The sequence below is a fragment of the Balaenoptera musculus genome, chromosome 13 (assembly GCF_009873245.2).
Source record: "Balaenoptera musculus isolate JJ_BM4_2016_0621 chromosome 13, mBalMus1.pri.v3, whole genome shotgun sequence".
Lineage (NCBI taxonomy): Eukaryota > Metazoa > Chordata > Mammalia > Artiodactyla > Balaenopteridae > Balaenoptera > Balaenoptera musculus.
In genome coordinates this window covers 59,655,797-59,677,017 of record NC_045797.1, presented here as the reverse complement: position 1 = coordinate 59,677,017, position 21,221 = coordinate 59,655,797, and the positions used below count along the sequence as shown (strand labels likewise).

At 40.7% G+C, this 21,221-nt stretch overlaps 1 protein-coding gene across 5 annotated transcripts in view; it reads left to right on the top strand.

The window, feature by feature from the left end:
- Window positions 1-17,328, top strand: part of RMDN2 (regulator of microtubule dynamics 2) — an 86,408-nt gene extending 69,080 nt beyond the window's left edge. For 2 of the 5 annotated variants that reach the window (XM_036873553.1, XM_036873554.1), the window contains exon 11: window positions 16,860-17,328. In XM_036873553.1, the coding sequence (XP_036729448.1) occupies window positions 16,860-16,961 (102 nt within the window). In that variant the 3' untranslated portion in view covers window positions 16,962-17,328. Of the gene's footprint in view, window positions 1-5,075; window positions 5,438-7,545; window positions 8,252-16,859 lie in introns of those variants that run through there. The other 3 variants (XM_036873551.1, XM_036873555.1, XM_036873552.1) reach the window with 3 other exon arrangements.
- Window positions 17,329-21,221: the final 3,893 nt, after the last annotated feature.

The window sequence follows — 21,221 nt, the reverse complement described above, 5'->3', positions numbered from 1 at the left end:
TCGTGAGGGTGAGGTCTGTTTCTCTACATTAGAACTGATCCGCGAGTGGGGTAAGTGAGGAATGCAGAACAATCTCATGACTTCAGTTTGAGGTGAAAGTATGCTGTCTCAGCAGAAAGGTTTGGATAGTTTGAATTTGGGGAAGAAAGGAGTAACCTGAGCTCACAACCATAGTCTGGGTTCTTATAAGAGGACGTTTGCATAAATATGGTCAAACATCAAGTGCTTGAAACATAATGAAGGCCTCAAAATTACTCAGATAACTATACAGTGGACATGCTGCAAAGGAGAAAACTTCTGTACCTGCAGGAGAGCCACACACACTGTGAAAGTAACCAGTGTGGCAAAGACTTTAACTAGAGGTTATCACTGAATGAATGAGCATAAAATTCATATGTAGAAGAATGAATAGATGAATGGATGTGGACAAACCTTTAACAACCTCTCATCTCCTCAGTAGCAGAGATTTCTCACTGGAGAGGAGTTCTCTGAATATAATGAGAATGGGGAAATATTCACTCACAGCTCCACATTGACTCAACAAGTGTTAACTCACACTGGAGAGGAACCCCGTAAATGTAACAAATGTGGGAAACACTTCAGCCAGAGAGCTACCTTTTGTTCACACCAGAGACAAACCCTTTGTGATCATTACGGAAATGCCTCCAGTAATAATTCATCCTTCAAATGACACAAGTGAATCACACTGCAGAGAAGCCATAAGAATATCATCTATGTGGTAAAGCCTTTAGTTGATGCTCTAACCTTAGCCATGAAACAGCATACACTGGAGAGGAACCCTAGAGACATAATGAATTTGGAGGAAACTTCAGTCCCAGCTCTAACCTTTATAGACACCAGAGAGTTCACGCAGGGGAGAGACGCTGCAGCCTTCAGCCATCTCTCAAGCCTTGGTCTGCACAGAAAACTCAGAGTCAAACAGGAAGGGACACAGCAAGTCTTTACCAGGAGGAGGAAGCCATTTGGGAAATACCAGACAATTCATGCTGGAGAAGCAATTCAATGAAATAAACATGGGAAACCCATTACTCATAGAGCAGCACTCCAGGGCATGTGAGGACTTTTACTGTATCAGACACTCTCAGTGTCATGAATGAAATGATCTCACCTTAGTCAGCCTTAAAGTTCTCACACTTGGGAGTTCCTTAGGCCTCAAGTCAATGTAGAAATGCCTTCATCTGGATTTTATATAAGAAAATTCGTACTCTGGGGAAAAAAATACTATCAAGAAGAACCCTTTAGTACACAATTCAACATATAATTAGACTTCTGCCAAATGACATATTACTGAAAATAATGCCATGTAAAGATGTAGAACTGTGATGCATTCTTAGAAAAGTTGAATGCAGATTTTGGTGAGATGTAATAAACAATGTGATAACCCCTCAGTAGATTAATAAGAGTTGTTGATGAAAAATCTAATACATGAGTATTTGTCTTTAAAAAAATCATGAAACATTATGGTGAGTAATTGAGGCATTTTCCTTTACTGCATCGCTGTTGATCAGCTGATCAGTTTCAATTTTGTACGCAGCTCTAAACGTATTTAAAAGGACTTTATTTAATCAGAAAATACCTTTTAATGTAACGGGAAAAACGTAGAATACAAAACATGTGTTCTAATTATTCTATTTGTGTTTAAATATGTACCCACATGGCAAGGGTGAATGGAAACATGGACAAATAAGCACAGTTTATAAGTGATTCAAATATCCCAGGTGATACTGATGCGGGTGGTATACACACCATATTTTATTAAATAGAAATAGAAAGATAAATAGAAAGGCTTGGAGTTGAGAAATATGTGAAAAAGCACTGTATCAAGGGTACAGTATTGCTGAAATGTTGAGTTCTTGAGAGAGAGAAGAGATGAGAGCCTGGTATACCTTTTTCTTAAAAGCAAGAAAAAACCATTAGAGGGTCTTAAGCAGCAAGTAACACAATGAGATTCTTAGAAGGACACAATAGCTACCATGTGGAGATTGACTTGGATGGGAAGGGAGCAAAATTGGAAGTTGGAATACCATTTAGGTAACTTCTGCAATGACACAAACATGAGGTGATGACCTGGACCAAGATGATGGCAGCGAGGAGTGAAGAGATGAGGACTGATTCAACAGATTTGTAGGTAGTATTGTCTACAGGACTTGGATATCGGAGATGGAGGACTCAAGAATGACATCTCGGTTTCTGGCATGGGAACCTGACCAGGGCAGGTGGCAGTACCCTTTACGGACACAGGGAGTATAGTAGAGCCAGATTTGGTAGACAAGGAGAGTTCAGTTTTGGACATTTGGAGTTTGTGTTTGTGAGATTTTCAGATCCATTAAGTGATTGAATATTTGGCATATAAATGTCTGAAACCACAAGTATGGCAGAGATCATCCTGAGAGGTTATGTAGTGTGTGAAAAGCAGAGGGTAAAGGATCAACCCTGAGAAACTCCAGTGTAATGGGAGGAAAAGAAACCTACAAATGAGATTGAAAGAAGTGGCCAAAGATGACAGGACTCCAGAATCCAAGGGACGGTGGAAGTGGTCAACTCTGTCAGACACTCTAGGGAAGTCAAGACTGTAATGAGCAGATGAAGTTAATGATGCCTATGTCATTGTTGATCTTAACCCAGACTGTTTCAGTGGAACAGTATAGGAGGCAACAGAGTGCAGAGCACTAGAGGTGAGAAAATCCAGTCAGTACGTGCAGACACTGCTCCAATAATTTGATGGGAAAGAGAGGAGAGATATAAGGTAGAAGTTAAAGCAGTGCTTGAATTGAGAAATAGTTTTGTTTTGGATGGAAAATCTAGGAGCATATTTAAATAGTAATGAGAAAGAGCCAGCAAAGAAGGAAGGGTTCAAGAAAGACTAGAGAGGGGGAAGATAACTGATAGAATTAGGTCACCAGGAAGCCGGAGACGGTGGGATCCAAAGCACATTAAGGTCCTGTCCTTTTGTCACAGGCTAGATAGAGGAATCGATGGGTTTGTGGGTTTGTAGATTTGTAGTGAACCAGGGTAAGTGCCCCAGGGGAGAAAGGGTTTTAGTCTTTGAGTGAGAGTAGGCAGATGTGGAACCTAAGGTGAGTAGAAAATAAGTCAAAGCAGGAGAAAGCTGAAAGAGAACAAGAAGGAAAAAATTGCTCCATGAACCTATTGAAGGTTGAAAAATTGATGTATTGAGCGTAATTGGATAAATGACCCCAAAAGATAGGCAGTGTTCAGAGAACAGGATGCCTATTTCAGAGGTGGAGCAGTTTTAGGTCTGACACAGCCCAGGGTGCACTCACGGGGGTGGTGGGGAAGATGAGGAGACACCCTTCTAAAAGGCTGGGATACACGGGCCATGGGAACAGTGAAGTCTCCAACAGTGGTGGCAGAACTCGGTGTGGAGACCAAGGCACCAAAGTCATAAAAAATAAAAGTAAAAGGAGAGTGACCAAGAGTTTGTTAACAGCTATAAGAAATGGTCGAGAGCAATTATCCTCTACCATTGGCTCTAACCACTCCCTCATCCTCTTCCTGAGGCCCTCAGAAATATTCTTTTAGCAAATACATTGCTGGTTATGCAGAAATGACTTCAAAACAAGTCTTCTAACAGGGGTTCCAGGGAGCTCTCTCTGGAAAAAGGGGAGGAGTGTGAGGTTGAGTCAGGGAAGAGAGACTAGAGAAGAGTGGTTTTGGGGTGAGCACCGAAGAGGATTCATGGTCTGAAGGGGGTACATTTTGGGCAGTGGCGGAGGAAAGCATGACTGGAGGTGCTGGTTTTAGTTGGCGGGGTTTTTTTTTAAGCTAAAAGGCACTGCCAGTGTCCTCTATCCATTAAAAAAGTAAATTAATTAAAGACTTAGGTGGAAGCCCTGGGAAGGAGGTAAAATGGGAGGGGTGTGTGTGTGTGTGTTGGCAGTTGGATTGGGTGGGAGTTGAAGGAATTCTGTGTGGTGCCTGAGGGCAAATATTGCTAAGCCATGATCTTAATTTTAAATCTTTTATTGTAGTTTGAGCATATTCATTTCTTTAGGCATCTAGTTGAAATAAGTCTCTCATCTAACATCTACATCGTCTATAAGAAATTGGTTCCTAGATTTGGGAAATTGTTACTGAGCTCCGGTGTCTAACCACTTGTTTAACAGGCATTTATTTAGAGTCTTCTAGGTGCCAGGCACTGAGCTGGCCCTAGGATTACAAAGATAAACATGAATTATGGCTTTTTATAAGTTCTTTTAAATAATGCATCGCTATCATAGATTCATTAACCATATTTTCTTACAACCTTCAAAAATATTGATTTGATAGAAGGTATACTTCTAGTTGATCAGACACTACAGTAGAATCAGTGTGTTAATGTTTATGATTAAAACTATTGAAGAACTTACAGTTTTAAAAAAATCTGGCCAACAACTACTTCCAAAATCTACCTTGTCCAGTTTTCCTCATCTGTTTATTTTAAATGTGTTACATTCCTTAAATCCTTTCTGTTAGGTGCTCAGTAAGTGTCTGTTAAACACAAAAGCGCATAGGAGTACCTTACCATCTGAATTTGTTTCCACTCTTCCTAACTTCCACACTTGTTTTAAGGAAATAACACATGTGGAGTCCTATAAAACATATTACATGATTTTTAATCTTAAATATAAACTACCTGATAAGGTAGGTAGTTTGGATCTTGCAGTGGAATCTTGTCTGGATCTTACAGAGGAATCTCAGATTTCTTCAAATTCTGCTGCTAGGGCCAGGACCTCTTCCCCATGTTATAGTTGAAGAAGAAAACAGTGTTATCATTAACATGCTGGTGGATCCAGTGTGTCAGCTTCTATAGAAGGGGCTCCCCTTCCTGTATCCACCACTCCAGACCAGCTGGAGGAAGAGCCTGGAAATCACTCTCCACATCACTTACGTTTTCAGAGATCTGAATCATGCCTGGTCCTAAGAAATGCACAGTTTCTTTGTAATGGTCTTCAAAAAAGTATTCCCTCATTCAACAAAAGTCTACTTCAAAGTACCTAGAGTATGAGGTTGAATGTGTGAAATCTTTTTGTGTATTTGTATTTTCTTTATAGGATAAAGATGCACAGAAAGAAGTGAAAAAAATAAACACTTCCTTGAAGAGGTAAATAAAAGAACTTGCTCTTCAACAAATCAGATGTGGCCTACTAAAATTTAAACTAATCAAAGTTGTGTTTTTTTATTATCCTTCTTTCTTTTTTGACGTAAGGGTAATGTGCTCATATATCAAGGCAAAACCACGTTTCTACAGAATGCATTCCACTAGTAGCACTACAAAACTAATCATGTTATTTGGAGGAATCTATTCCTATAATGTCACTACAAAATGATCTTTAAACATGTACGGTTTATATTTTTCCTATTAAACTATAGTCTTCAGAATATTTCTTTAAATAAAATATTTAAGTCAATTCAATAAAAATGAACTCAAGTGAGTGTTTTAGTGCTGCTTCAATGGTGACTTTACAAAACAGAATAATTCATTAATGTGAATGAAAATGGAAAAAAAGGCAAAGGACATGAGCAAGTTGTTGATAGGAGAGGAAAAACAAAAGGGGAAATATAACTAGTAATTTTAAAAATGTGAAGAAAATTACAATAAGATACTGTTTACCATCAAATTAGCAAGGATTTCTTTTTTTCTTTAAAGAAACGTTCAATGCTGGCAATGATGCCATGAGGTGGACCATTCTCATACACTGCTGCTGGGAGGGCATTTTGACGCAAACATTTGGTAAAATGTATCTAGAGGGCCTTCCCTGGTGGCGCAGTGGTTGAGAATCTGCCTGCCAATGCAGGGGACACGGGTTCGAGCCCTGGTCTGGGAAGATCCCACATGCCGCGGAGCAACTAGGCCCGTGAGCCACAATTACTGAGCCTGCGCGTCTGGAGCCTGTGCTCCGCAACAAGATGAGGCCGCGATAATGAGAGGCCTGCGCAACGCGATGAAGAGTGGCCCCCACTTGCCACAACTAGAGAAAGCCCTCGCACAGAAACGAAGACCCCAACACAGCCATAAATTAATTAATTAATTAATTTAAAAAAAAAATGTATCTAGAACCTTAAAAATATATAAACTTTAATCTTGTAATTTCATTTTATAGAAATAATCTTAAAGAGAGAAAGTACACTTATGCATAAATGTTCATAACAACATTATTTTTTACAACAAAACACTGTGTCCAGCAGTAAGAAAGCAGTTAACCATATTTGAATAAAACTGTAATAGAATATTATTTTGACGTTAAAAATTATTTCAAAAATGACATAGGGAAATGCACAGACAATCTTAAGTTCAAGTAGAACACAAATTACTATACGCACATGATCTCAACTATATGAAAATGTGCGTAGAAAATCATCTATTAGAAATACACTAAACTGGTAGTTGTTCATATTTCTGTGGAGTTGTGTTTGATTTCTAATATTTCCCAATTTTTAATAATTAAAAGGATTTTTAAATTGAACTTACCTAGCAGGGATTTATAGATCCCCCACTACCCTTTAACCAGCCTTATCCTGGAAATCAGGTCAAAGCTTAATTTACTGTTTGCTATCCCAAATGCATGGACACACACACACACTTACGCACTCAATTTCAAGCCTTGACTTAGTGATACCAGTTAATCAAACTGAGCTAGTTTCTCCCTCTTGTCTTTTATAATGGCCCATCGAGATACCTAAATCAATCCAACTGATTCTTGCCCCAAACTCTGACAATTGGTCTAACACTGAAACTACTAGCTGGAAGGGACAGGAGTTTTACAGGTACCCTCATTGATACACAGTATCCACAAGGCCTTGGCTACCTCTGGCTATCTCTAAACAGCTAGGTGAATGTGCAAGTCGAGACAGGTGATTCTAGCAGCAGAAAATAATGTAGAATCAACCACGTTGTAGGCTTTGTAGGAGCAGCTCATTCCAGCAGAGAGTGGTACAAAGACTTCTGCTAAGAATTATGAGAAACAGCGGGAACGCTCTTTGGTGATGGTGGGACTTGGGATCATAATTGAAACATAACAAGACCTAATCAATCTTGTTTTAACAGAATTCCCATTTGGTCCCTGTAGTCAATGTGTCTTCAGTGGACAAGCTGATGCCCCTTGATTGAGTGATCAGTTTCTGAATAAGGACTTGACCCAATAAGAATGTAACATTTCTAAAAGTTAACTTGAATCTTTAAAATCTTGTTAATTTCTGACACATTGGACAGATTTTTCAGTAGGAGGTTAATGGAGGAAATCTCCCTCCTCACCTTGGTAATACCATATCCCCTTCAAATTAACATCAAAGCGCCGTTCTGTGCTCCGTTCCAGGGTCACGCCTGGTCATAGCTGGTCTTCATCAAGTCATAAAATCAAAGCATCTGTGTGTGATGAAGCCAGCTAAAGGCGGTTTCCACATTAAATCCACCTCCCGCCCTTTTAAAAGCTGAGTAGTGTTTTCGGATGGCAGCATTATATGTAAATTATTTCACTTCAGTGAATTTCACACAAAGTGAACCACTGGGAACTCCTTCCGTAGTTGCTTCACTCACCACTCATTCTGCTGACCTGGGAGAAGACAGAATAGCTGCCGAGTGTTTCTGAAACGATTTCTCCTGGTGGGTCACCAAGGCCAAGCCAGTGGTACAGCCTGCACCACAGACAAAGTACACAAACTCCTAAACTTTCAAGAGAGTTCACGCACGGCTTTGGGAAGGGGGAGTTCCGATCCAGAACTTCTTGAATGTGTTTGATTTCAGAAGATAATAAGGTGCATGTTAAAATTTCTCATAAAACATTAAAGAAGTGAGGCAGTGTTCCACTAAAATTTTAACCAATTGTCATGTCATGTAATTTGCAATGTTAGTTATCTTTCTAAGTACTGAATATCCTTCATTGTAACATGAAAATCTCTGTTGTGCCTAAAAGTTGTCAAAAAGCTTTTCATCTGATAATTTTTGCATACTTCTGAATTATAAAAAGCCGTATAAACAGGTGGATGAGACCGTAGAGACAATCGTCTAGACCAGCCTTCTTGTTTTACCGGTAAACAGTTTAATCTCTGATATCTAAGAGAACTGGTGAGTGGCTGAGCCAGGACGAGGTACCAGGTCTTGGAATCTCATGCCTTTGGAACCCATCTTTGAACCCAGGGCACTTTCCATTTAACTGAGTGGAGTCCAATGTGTTTGGCATAGATGGAGGGGGATGGGAGGGAGGGAAAGAAGTCTGAGAATGGTAACACTTGCATGGTTCTACCTGTTCTAAGTGTTTTGCCTATGTTAGCCCATTTAATCCTCACAGCAACCCTGTGAGGAGGGAACTTCTGTTATTATCCCATTTACAGATAGGGGAGCTAAAGCACGGGATATTAAATACCATGCCTAACACAGCATGAGATCTGAACTTGGGCAGTCGGCTCCAGAGTCCGAGCTGTGGTCTGAACCACCATGCAATCCTGCCAACAGATGGGGGGGATGTGGGGAGTAAAAGACAGAAGGTGGAAGGAGAACAGGGAAAAAAAAGAAGAAGGTAAAGGCAGAAATTGTATAAAAATGGGGGGGGGGGGCGTAGAGAGGGATAGTAAGGAAAGAAGGAAAAGAAAAGTAGAGAGCAAAGAAAAATCTTTCCTTGTGTTTTTGGATATTGATACCCATTTTCTGGTTTCACATCATAAATTCCCAACAGCCTGTTGTGTATCTTGCCTTGTATTAAATCTGCTTTTATATTTCCACCTTCTCCCCCCAAGATAAGGAAAGAGAAAAAAGGGGGGATGGTGAAACCTGTTGTAAATGACTTGTTCCACTTGATCTGTGTGTGTAGGGAGAGCCTCATTATGGACTATATGACCTACCTGATTGGGCAATTAACAAGAATATTTCACTGCACAAGTAAAAGACAAGGTCAACATTTAGAACCAAATATAGTTAATATCTTGATGTTCTATGATTTTTGCAGCTCCCAAACCTATATTTTGCTCTAGATGCCTAAAGTCAAATCATACGTTTTAAAAATAGCTTTATTGAGGTATAATTGACATACAAAAAATGTACAGTTAAAGTGTACAATTTGATATGTTTTGAGATATATGTATATATCTCCATGAAACTATCACCACAAATAAACAGCAAAATTTGCCCCTTTGCAACCCCTTCTTCCTGACTCTCCCTGCACCTCCCATCTCCAACCACAGGTCTGTTTTCTGTTACTAGCAATTGCATTTTCTAGACTTTTATATAATTGGATTGTACATTATGCACTCTCTTTTTTGTCTGATTTCTTTCACTCAACATAATTATTTTGAGATTCATTCATGTCATAGTGTGTAATAATAGTTCATTCCTTTTTATTGCTGAGGGGTGTTTTATTACATACGCCACAGTTTTTTTTTCTCCATTCACCTGTTAATGAACATTTGGGCGGTTTCAGTATTTGATCATTACAAATAAATATATGAGTATTCATATAAATTATTCAAATTGACATACCGCTTTCATTTCTCTTGGATAGATACTTAGGAGTAGAATGGCTGAATTATATAGTTGATTTATGTCTAGTATTTTTAAAAACTGTCAAAACCTGTTTTTCCAAAGTATGATTTTACATTCTCATCAGCGGTGTATGAGAGTTCCCCTTTCTCCACCTTCTTAACAACACTTGTTACGGTCAGTCTTTTTTTTTTTTTAATTTAAGTATAGTTGATTTACAACATTGTATTAGTTTCAGATGTACAGCAAAGTGATTCAGTTACATATTTTTCCTTATAGGTTATTACAAGATATTGAATGTAGTTCTCTGTTATACAATAAAGTCAGTCTTTTTCATTTTAGCTGCTAGTCTATGTGTGTAGTGATATCTACTTGGGATTTTAATTTGCATTTCCCTAATGACAAATTACGTTGAGCATTTTTTCATGTGCTTATTTGACATTCATATATCTTCTTTGGTGAAGTCTCTATTCAATTTTTTTGCCCGTTATTTTAATTGAGATACTTGTTTTCTTTTTTGTTGAATTTTGAGAGTTCTTTATATATTCTGGATAGAAGTCTTTTATCAGATGTGTAATTTGCCAATGTTTTCTTTCCATGTGGCTTGTCTTCCCTAACAGTGTCTTCCACAGGACAAATGTTTTTCATTTTGATAAAACAAATCATACGTTCACGTATCTTGTTCTTGGTGCTGTATCTAAATATTTTGCCTAATCCAAGGTCATAAAGATTTTCTCCTATATTTTCTTCTAAAAGTGTTATAATTTTTGGTTTTACATTTAAATCTGTGGCCCATTCTAGGTTAATTTTTGTATATGGTCTGAGTTATGGATTGAAGTTCATTTGTTGTGTGTATGGATATACAGTTGTCCCAGCACCATCTGCTGAAAAGGGTATCGTTTCTCCACTGACTTGCCTTTGCACCTTTGTCAAATCAGTTTTCCATATATATGTGGGTCTATTTATGTACTTTCTATTTTCTTCCATTGATCTATTATCAGTAATAATGCCAATACCACACTCTGTTGGTTACTTTAGTTTCCTACTGTCTTGAAATCAGATATTCCTCCAGGCGTGTTCCTTTGCTAACTCCTCTTGGCTATTCTAAGTTCTTTGCATTTGCATATGAATTTTAGAATCAGTTTTTAAATTTCTAACATAAAAAATCTAGATGGGATTTTGATTGACATTGTGTTGATTAATTTGTCTCCTCAACTCAAGGAGATGGTGGGACTCCTTTATGGCTTCCCTGCTGTGCACCGTTGCCTGGAAGCTCTCTCCAGACAGTGACCTGGGGCAATTGTAGGGCTTAACTTTGTTCATTACCTGTCTCTCAGGGATCACTGTCCTTTCTTTCCTGCTGACCAATATCTTGAAAACAATTGATTCGTATACACTGTCCATGGTTTGGATTTTGAAAGACAGAAATTGTAATTTGGAGAGTTGTAACTGCGGCACTTTCCAGTCCCATAAACCATGATTTTGCATGTAGCAAACTCTAACATATTGAGTTTAGTTTTTTAAACAAGTTTCTGTAATATTCAAATATATCCATTCTATAAAATAAAGCAAGTTGAGCAGTTGCACTATGAAATTAACTACTTAACTGGACTTTGGTTAGAACTCTGAGATAATTTTTTTGTTTGTTTTTATATAGCATTCTTAAATTTTGGCCAATAAAGTTTGCATATGGAGAATTAAAGTATATCTCTCCTCCTTCTTAAATACTTTGTATTGCCATATCCTAACTAATTTAAATTGGGAAACCTGATTGGGAAAATAGTCTGCTGAAACTTACAGGTAGAAATGGCATTACATACTGTGCCTCTGGCAGAGCCCTCATTGCACAGCCCCTTCCAATCTGGCAGACTGTGGTGTAGTGTGGAAATCGTCTGGCGCCTAACACTGTCTGTCCTAATTTTTAAAAGGTTCCAGTCATGAAGATAGTGATTTTCCAGCCAAGCTACCAATTCAGTTATTTATTTTGTCTCTTTGCTTGAAATGCATTTTATTTCCTTAATGTTCTTCAGTCCTAGGAGCTCAGGGTACCCAGCAGTCATAATTAATCACATGTATATTGAGCTAATATGGAGTCATCCAAGGACGGATCCAAGTTTGTGAGCCTCAAGCTTATACAATTTGGAGTATTGGTTAAGAAAAAGAATACAAAATTAGGTATGAAAGTAACTTTATTTAGAATGAGAGACATCACAACCAATTATAAAGTTTTAAAAGCTGACAAATGCCACAAATATTACAAAATCGAGAAAAATAACATATCATTATTACTTATTAACTCTGAGGCACACCTCTAGGATACTTTTTTCCTATGTTTTCTCACATACTCTTTGTTTACTTCATCTTAAGACGTTAATTTTTTTAACGTCATTTTCTATAGAGAGGATATAGGATAGATACATTGGTCTTTCCCCTAGCATGATGGACTGACATTAGTTTTCATTTCGAATGGTTTAGAAAAGCTCCTCTCAGCCTCGTTTGCTGTTCCTGATGGTGGGCGGTGGCTTCCTCGGCTGCGCCGCTTCCCCAGGGCGAGTGAGCCTTGGGAGAACCCCAGCCCCCGGAGCACGGTGAGCCAGGCCGGGCAGCCCTGCTGCAGCGGCTGGTCCAGCTCTGCCCCGCCTCGTCGCCTCCAGTTCCCAGCCACGTCACACCCCAGCCGTGAGGAGGTCCCAGAAAGCCTGGAGGCCCGGGTCGTGGTGGGCCCTGAGCAGGGGACCAAGCAGCACCTTGTTCACGTCCTTCTCTTCGGAGTCCAAGTCAGGGTCTAAAGCTCAGTGCAGGCCCCAGGAGCGAGCTGTCACTGGGGCCACTGATGTGGAGGCTGGAAGCTGCCACTGACCATCCTGCCCACCACATCCACTACAGGCTGAGCGGCTCTTCACGCCTCCCTGCGCAGGGGCTGGGCTGCTCTTAGCGGGCTGGGAAGGACAAGGAGCAGGAGGGGGTGGGCATAAAGCCAGGCAAGTGAGTGCCCTGCGTAAGAGCAGACTAATGCCAGTATCTCGCCATGTTCTTCCAACTGCCTACAGCATAAAAGCCAGAGTCTTCAGCCAGGCCTTCAAGAAGGCCCTGTTGCCCCCCTGCTCCCACCTAGTCTGTCTTTCCAGCAGGCCTCCCTCACCCCTCACCGCATACATGCACTGTGTTCCAGCCAGACTGGACTGATTGTTGCTCAGACCTGCCTGGTGCTCTTCTGCCCTCTGGCTTGGGATTTTCCATCCTCTAGGGCCACCTTCCCTCCCCCGTGGCCACTTGTGGAAATCTCCCCCCGCCACTCCAGGCCTGGCTCAAGTGATGGAAGTTCTGCCACCAAACCTTCCTGAGCCACATGACTAGATGTGCTCTCTCCCTCCTCAAAATAGCAGGGCACTTTGGGGGTTCTTTCTTAGCCCAACCATCAGATCTTCAGCCAGGCGAGGCAAGGACCGTCCATCACTCACCTTCGCGTTGCCTGTCTAGCTGTAGGGACTCGCGTAACAAGTGTTCAGCTAAATCAAACACCTCAAGAAAGAGAAAAACACTTCTCATATTCCCAAGGTTCCCAAAAGAGAAAACGGAGAGTCATTTCTATCCTCAGATGTGATGTGACAGGGAGAGAGCAGAGAAGGAGAGAGAGGAGAAGTGAGCAAAGGGAAGGGAGAGGCAGAGCAGGAGCTGGAGAAGCCCGGCAGGTCAGGGGCCAGACCACAGACAGCAAGCCTGAGGCAATGCGAAGACCAGCCCTTCCACTGCCAATTCAAGATGCTCTCTTACTCGCCTAAAAGCAATACAGACGTCTTTTTTTAATTTTAATTATCTTGTTGACAAAGCCTTCCTTCAATGAAATACAGACCACATACTAGGGTTAGTCATTGTGACATTTCTATGACTCAATTACTTTTTTTATTTTGAAATTTTAATTTGATTCCATTTCTAGACTTTAGTTTTCAGTCTATTGTTTTAGCAATAAAGTAACTCCTGCAATACTCTAGTGGGAAGCTTAAAATGATTTAAAGGCCCATCCCTGACAACCTGGTAGTGGTGAGTATTGCTTTTGGGGGATACTTAGCCCTTGCGCTCATTGTTAACAGATGGAAAATAAAAGATAACCGAGGATTCTTATTGCTTTAGAGACCTGGTCCTACAACGTATACGTATAGTGACAGCACATATATCATGTTTATAACATTTTAAAAGTTTTCTTTTAAATGCCAAATAAGCCCGCTTTATATTCATATTAACTTTTAATTTTTCTAAGTGTTACCATGCCTAATATTTCAAATGAACGCTTTTTACTTGCTGAGACGGGTTGAGAAAGTGCCTGCCATCCTTCTCTGACCATCGAGGGGACTGGAACAAAGGTAGATTTGCTGGAGGTCACATACCTAGCTCATGAGAGAGCAGGGACCAGACCCCCGTGTCCTGACTCCCAGCCCGCGACCTGTGCAATGAAGAAAGAAATCATATTCGGAGCCATACATCAATCTTAAACCAGTAGATTTAATGTCCTTCAGGAACTAACTCTTTGTTTCCTTTTCTTTCGTTTTCATTTACCTAAAAAGTGCTTAAGGCAGCTAAAAAGCTAGACTTCTACCAGCAAAGATAGACTTCTTGAAATTTGTATAATCGTTAACTTAGCCAACATTATACATGTGTCTCCCACAGTGGGGGAAATGGTTCATTGGATGGGAAAACAGTGTTTAAGATGGGCTTTGGAGGGCTTCCCTGGTGGCGCAGTGGTTAAGAATCCGCCTGCCAATGCAGGGGACACAGGTTCGAGCCCTGGTCCAGGAAGATCCCACATGCCGCGGAGCAACTAAGCCCGTGTGCCACAACTACTGAGCCTGCGCTCCAGAGCCCGTGAACCACAACTACTGAAGCCCATGTGCCACAACTACTGAAGCCTGTGCACCTAGAGACTGTGCTCCGCAACCAGAGAATCCACCGCAATGAGAAGCCCACTCACCGCAACTAGAGAAAGCCCGCGCGCAGCAACGAAGACCCAATAAATAAATAAATAAATAAATAAATAAATAAATAAATAAATAAATAAGATGGGCTTTGGATAGGGAGTTTAGGATCTGTACAAGACAAATTCATGGGAATGTCCTGGAAAGGTGCCTTTAGGGTACAATTTACTTACATCTGGTTGTGGTAATTTCTCCAAAAGATGTTGCTCATAGTCATACTTTGTTTCCCTTTTAATTTTGTTTTAATTATGTGAATTTCCACTGTTCCATAACTATAATTTGTTTCATAACATACTTAATGGAGATTATGATCTATCTCACAGTTGCAAATCCCCCCAAAACATGGACTGCTTTATTTGGCTCACCGAGTTGGCCAAAAAATTGCAGTGTGAGGGGAAAGTTTATTTGGATTTTCCCTTACTCAGCTAGGTACGGTCAACACTGGGCTTCTTTACAAAGGAGACAGCTTGCTGGGGCTGTGGAAGCGAGAGCTGCACATCCCCTCCTGAGCTGTCTCCCCCGTCTCGGGCTGGACATGCTCTCAGAGCAGGGACCCTCCTTGGGACACATGGGCCCCGGGAGGAATGCTCTCCTGAACACAGTTAGCTAGACCCCAACTGAAGTTCTTGATCAAGAGAGGAGCCAGTGAATTGAGTCAGGTCTCAAAAGAATCATCCAAGCAAGCAGACTGTGCACCACATCTGCCAGCCTATGCGTCAGCCTCAGTCCTTTATTGAGGTATAAATTACACACAACCAAATGCAACCATTTCAAGTGTACAGTTCGATGAGTTTAGACCAAGGTTTATGCCAGTGTCACCCCTACCACAATCAAGGTATAAAATGTGTGCATCACTCCAGAAAGTTCCCTCGTGTCCCTTCCCACTCAATCTCCCACCTGCACCCCAGGGTCAGGCAACCACAGATCTGCTTTCTGTCACTATAGGTTACTTGTTTTTAACACTTAATGAATAAATGAGCTCATTCTTTCACTGAGCACAGTTTGGAGATTCATCTATTTTTATTGGGTATATCAATGGTTCATTCCACTTTGTTGCTGTAATATTGCATAGCTGGAATGTGCAACAAATTGTTTATCAATTCACCTGTTTGGGGTTGTTTGCAGTTTGGGGTTATTATGAATGAAGCTGATATGGCTATTCAGGTACAAGTCCTTCTAAGGACATGTTTTTATTTGGAGGGTGGGGTAAAAACCTAGAAGAGGAATTGTTGTGTCACTTGGTAAGTGTATGTTAGCTTTACAGGGAAGTGCCGTGCTGTTTTTAGGACAGTTGCACCATTTTGCATTCCCATCAGAAATGTCTGAGAGATCCACTTCTCCACATCCTCACCAACACTTGTCATGGTCCGTCTCAGTCTTTAATTTTAGCCATTCTGATGGATGTGTAGTGGCATCTCATTGTGGTTTTAATTATGACTAATGATTTGAGCATCATTTCATGTGCTCATTGGGTGTCTTCCTTCCGTGATTCAATTGCTCTAACTAGTTCCATGACACTAAATTCAATAATCCCACAGCCAAAAGCGTCCTTGTCAGTTGCTGGCAAGTTGTTACTTTTTCTTTCTTGCCTTAACATGGGCAGTACATTAAAAAAAATCTGACAGAAGCTCTGATTTCCCCCCTGTCCCATGGTGAGATCATCCAAACAGATCTTCAGACATCCCCAGCATTCAAAGTTGAGCAGGTAGATTTGAGCCTATGGCATTGGAACATTGCTGGGAAAAGGGAGCTGTAAACCACGTGTCCTTCCCTCTTCCTCCCTTGCTATTCTCCACTTATAGGAGCCCCTCTTGATACAATCCCAATGACCAGTCCTGAGTTCTCTGACCTCTCACAACACAGTCTATGCTACTTATATTGTCATTCATTTTGATATTTCTTTGAATTTTTAACTACTCCATATGCACATGTATTCATTCTCTAAATACATTAAAAGACACCTCATCTTATCTTGCGTCTGTGTTTCCATGGTGCTCAATAAATCCTTTTAAAGGTAAATTAAATTTGCAAGAGGGGGAGAGACAGAGACAGAGATTGAATTTAGTCGATTTCAGAGTAGTCATTTCATGTGAACCCAAACTTTTCATCTCTAAGACTTTACAAGATTCCTCCCCACCCACTCCCTACTCTTGTTGACAATGTAAAACAAACCACAGTTAGCCTGGGAATTATCTTTACGAAATAAATCAGCATATTGTTTTGAGTTTTTGCCCTGCATGTATTAATTTTAAAAGAACACATGTCTTGGTTCAGTAAAAATTTGCAGAAAGCCAGACATCCCATAAAAAGAATTTGTTGCTTGGGATGTTTATCCCTCCAGCTATCTTTTCCCTTTTTATGACTACAGAGAACACTGGTGTTTCTTTACTTTTCAGAATTATCTACTCAGGAAGACTTCTGGCAGCGGCCCTGACAGGAAGTCCCACTGCGCTGAAGCAGTGGGTCTTTATGAGGACTGGTTCCTTCCCGCCCTTTGACTGGTCTGCCCATAGGTGTGTCAACTCCCACCCTGCCTCTGCCAGAAAGAGGATCTTTCAGTCGGACCACTCTACCTGTGCCAGGTGTGATCTGGAGAGGCTGGACCCAGGCCACACTGACTCACGCTCCATTCCTGCCTCTGTCATACTGTGGTGCCTACATGATGGGGAGTTGGGGGCCTGGGGGAACCCAGCATATAGCTGCTTCACTACAACTGTCTTACACAGTGGAGGACATTCAGAGGGCCACAAAGATCAAACTTTTTCGGAGGAGAACTAAAGCCTTCTAATGACTGAGCCTCAGTTAACCAGTCTTCTATCAACCGATAAGATAATCAGTATTCATAATGATGATCCTTAAAGCCTTCAAGATCCAGAAGTGCCTTCTGCATTAAAAAGGAAAGAGTTCATCATATGTGGTAAATGTTAATATTTTAATATAAATTATTTTATTATAATCTTCTAAACCCATTGGTCTCCAAACTCTTTGCATGCTTGAATTAGCTTTTAAAAATTGGCATCTCCCAATATATTTACATTTATTTATGTATAAATTATATATATATATACACACACACATATATATACACACACATATATATATACACACACATATATATTCTACTAAAATGTTCATGATAAAGCACACAACATGTAGAACATTTTAAAGGGTGAGATTACCTCCTTTCTTGATTAAAAAAGAAATTCTTAGCAAAGTATAAATAAAGGGGTACTTTTTTTTGTTAAAGGAACTCCTTTATTTACTTATTTATTTATTTATTTATTTTTGGCTGTGTTGGGTCTTCGTTTCTGTGCGAGGGCTTTCTCTAGCTGCGGCAAATGGGGGCCACTCTTCATCGCGGTGCGCGGGCCTCTCAACTATCGCGGCCTTTCTTGTTGTGGAGCACAGGCTCCAGACGCGCAGGCTCAGTAGTTGTGGCACACGGGCTTAGTTGCTCCGCGGCATGTGGGATCTTCCCAGACCAGGGCTCGAACCCGTGTCCCCTGCATTGGCAGGCAGATTCTCAACCACTGCGCCACCAGGGAAGCCCAAAGGGGTACTTTCTTAAAAGGATAAAATATATTTATCTGAGCACATTATGCTTTTAACACAGAATTTAGAATGATTTGCACTGAAGTCACGACCAAATAAGGATGACTTCACTATTATTACTTAATATTGTTTTGGAAGTACTAGCTCTAATTAGAAAAGACACTTCAACTACAATGGAACATTTGAAACTAATATATTAACAGGGCTAATAAATATCATTATTTATGTAGGTATATAAACTTGCATGCATGAAAAAACCTGAGAGAATTAACTTCAAAACTATTTTCAACAATAAGAGAATTTACTGAGATAGTGCAGTAAAAAATTAATGTGTAGAAATCAATAACCATTACAAACACAAATAACAGCCAGTTAGAATATGTAATAGAAAGTAATACCTCCTTTACCATAATCACAAAACAAAATAAAAAATCTAGCAGTAAACCTAAGTTTCATGCCTGATAGATAAGCAGAAATCTAAGAATTCCGAGGGTTTGAACAAATAGAAAGACATAGTGTATTTTGACTAAGAAGACAGCATACTAAAAGTTAGCAAAAGTTCCTCAGTTAATCTATAAAGTTAGTGTAATTCCAATTAAAGTACTAAAAAGATTCTTTATTGTGTTCTAAGATCCAAATGGAAAAACAGCATGCATCCTTGTGGAAATTCTGAAAAAGTCAAGTGAGGAAGGGCAACTGTACCACCCAGATATGAAAAAAATGTACTCTAAATCTATAATAATTAAAGTGGTATTGTGAATAAATAGATGAACAAATCAGTGAAACAGAATATAAATATCATAAATACATCCAAATACACATGCAAATTTAATATGTGATACAAGTGGTGTGTAAAATGGATCATTCAAACATGAGCCCCTGGCCATCAACAGATGAATGGATAAAGAAGACATGAGATATATATAACACAATACTACTCAGCCATAAAAAAAAAAAAGAAGATGAAATCTTGCCATCTGTGGCAGCATGGATGGACCTTGAGGGTATTATGCTAAGTGAAGTAAGTCAGACAGAGAAAGACAAATACCATATTATTTCACTCATATGTTGAATATTAAAAAACTTATAAACAAACAAAAACAAAATAAAACCAAACAAAAAACAAACATGTAGATACAGAGAACAGAGTAGTGGTTACCAGAGGAGAAGAGACAGCGGGAGGGAAGGGCAAAATGGGTGAAAAGGATCAACTGTATGGTGATGGATGGGAAATAAATTTTTGGTGGTGAGCACATGATAGGGGTATCAATAGAAATATTATGTTATAAATCAATGTTACCTCAATTAAAAAAAAACAATGAGCCCCTGGAAGAAAAAGAAGGGTGGGAAGCTAGACTGTAAAATTGAGCGGCTGTTTTAGATCTAGTTTAACCAGCAGGGGGCAGCAGCATCTTGAGATCTGTCCTCACACGGCACCATGGTGCTCAGACCCACTTCAGGGCACCAACCCTGTTACATGGAGGGTTACGGTCCAAGTGTGCACAGCTGTGTCTGGAGCTACACACAGTAACTCCTCATGAAAGGTCCATACACTCTGAATACCACAGCAGGGAAAGGTATACCAACCAGGAAGGAAACCCAGGCTCAGAATTTAAAAGGATAGGTAGAAAAAGAGAGGAAAAGGGAGGGAGAGAATAGCCTAGCTGGGCACACACCCAGGGGACCCTTGTCGATGGAACCAACTTGACGATAAAGAGGTGCCTATGCTAGACAACCATGGAGATCTCATCACGGAGAGATCTGATGTGTCACCCTGGACCATCCATCACCTGCAAGACATCCACGCCAGGAGCCCGGTGTGGCTCCTGTGTGTGATCTTGATCAAGACAAGTCTCCCTGCTGTGCCCAGCTCATAGGGTTCATATAAGAAGGACGTAAAATGACAAATGTGGGTATACTTTGCAAACTTTGATCAGAGGTAATTGTTCACTTTGAGTTGAGTCTTACTTGTAACGTGCACTCACCTCGCTGCTGTCACCTCTTATTTCCAAAGGAGCCACAGACTATGTGGACCCAGCAAGAATCCAGATACCCTCCCCCAAAGGAAGTGAAGGTTAAGAGCCATGGAATAATCAGCATCATCTTGCTGCTGTCCAAATGCAGGTCCTGGGAAGGAGTGTTTACCCTGAGAGCCCCCTGCTTCATTTGCCTTGATCTTGGCAGGCAGCAAGGCGTCCCATGGAACTTAATGAAAGACACGGAGCTCAAGCCAGAACAGGGCAGGAGCGAGGGCTTTCCTGGATGCGGAGCGCACATCAAAGCGCTCTTCTGTGCTGACATATGTAACTCTTTAGCGGTCTGATAACACACACACACAGACAGACTCTCAGGTTCCTGTGGGGAGAAAACAGAGCCAGAAAGATGTGCTGTACTGAGCTGACACATGCGGTGCTCTTTCTGCAAAAGTCTGAAGGGAAAGCAACTAGGCCAAATATCCACTGTGCTGACCGCAGTGCAAGGATAACCAGGGCTGCCTCAGGGATCCTGGTGGCTTTATTATCTATTTCTAAAGAAAGAGTAGGAAGGGGTCAAGCACACAGCACATGGAAAAGGCACTGCTTTATCACTAGAGTTCATTTATTTCCCAGAAATGTAGGCTTTTGGGAAAGGTGGCAGGAGAGAGAAAAAAATCCTGGATTCAGACTCAGATTCAAATCCAGACCTTACTACGTGCCTGAACTTGGGCAAGTGACTTAAGCCCTCCGAGCCCTAGTTTCTTTGTTGTAAAATGGTGATAAAAATTCCTACTCTGCAGGATTTTGTTATGAAGATTAAATAAATGTGCTTAAAATAACGAGCCTGTAGAAATGGAGAATATTTCTCAGCTTCCCTCCTGGAGGGACAGAGAATCTTCTGGCTCTTTATAGCTTGCCTAGACGTTTCCACATTGCTTTCTCTCCCCACATCCCTGCAACGCCACTGATACTGCTCACATATAAGAATTTGATAAGTGCTGGCTGACGATTCTGGTTGTTTAGTGACTGTCTCCAGAGCAGGCCCCACCATGAGCTCCCTGCCCAGAATCCCAGAAGTGCGTGGCAGCATCCAAGGAACTTCTCGTAAGTCCTGGGAGAGGAGCTTTCATTCCTGCACATGTTTTATTGCCCCGATGTTGTGCTGCACACACACTGAATGGTGAACACGTGCCAGTTTTCTTGGCTTCACTGGGTCTTACGACATAGTTC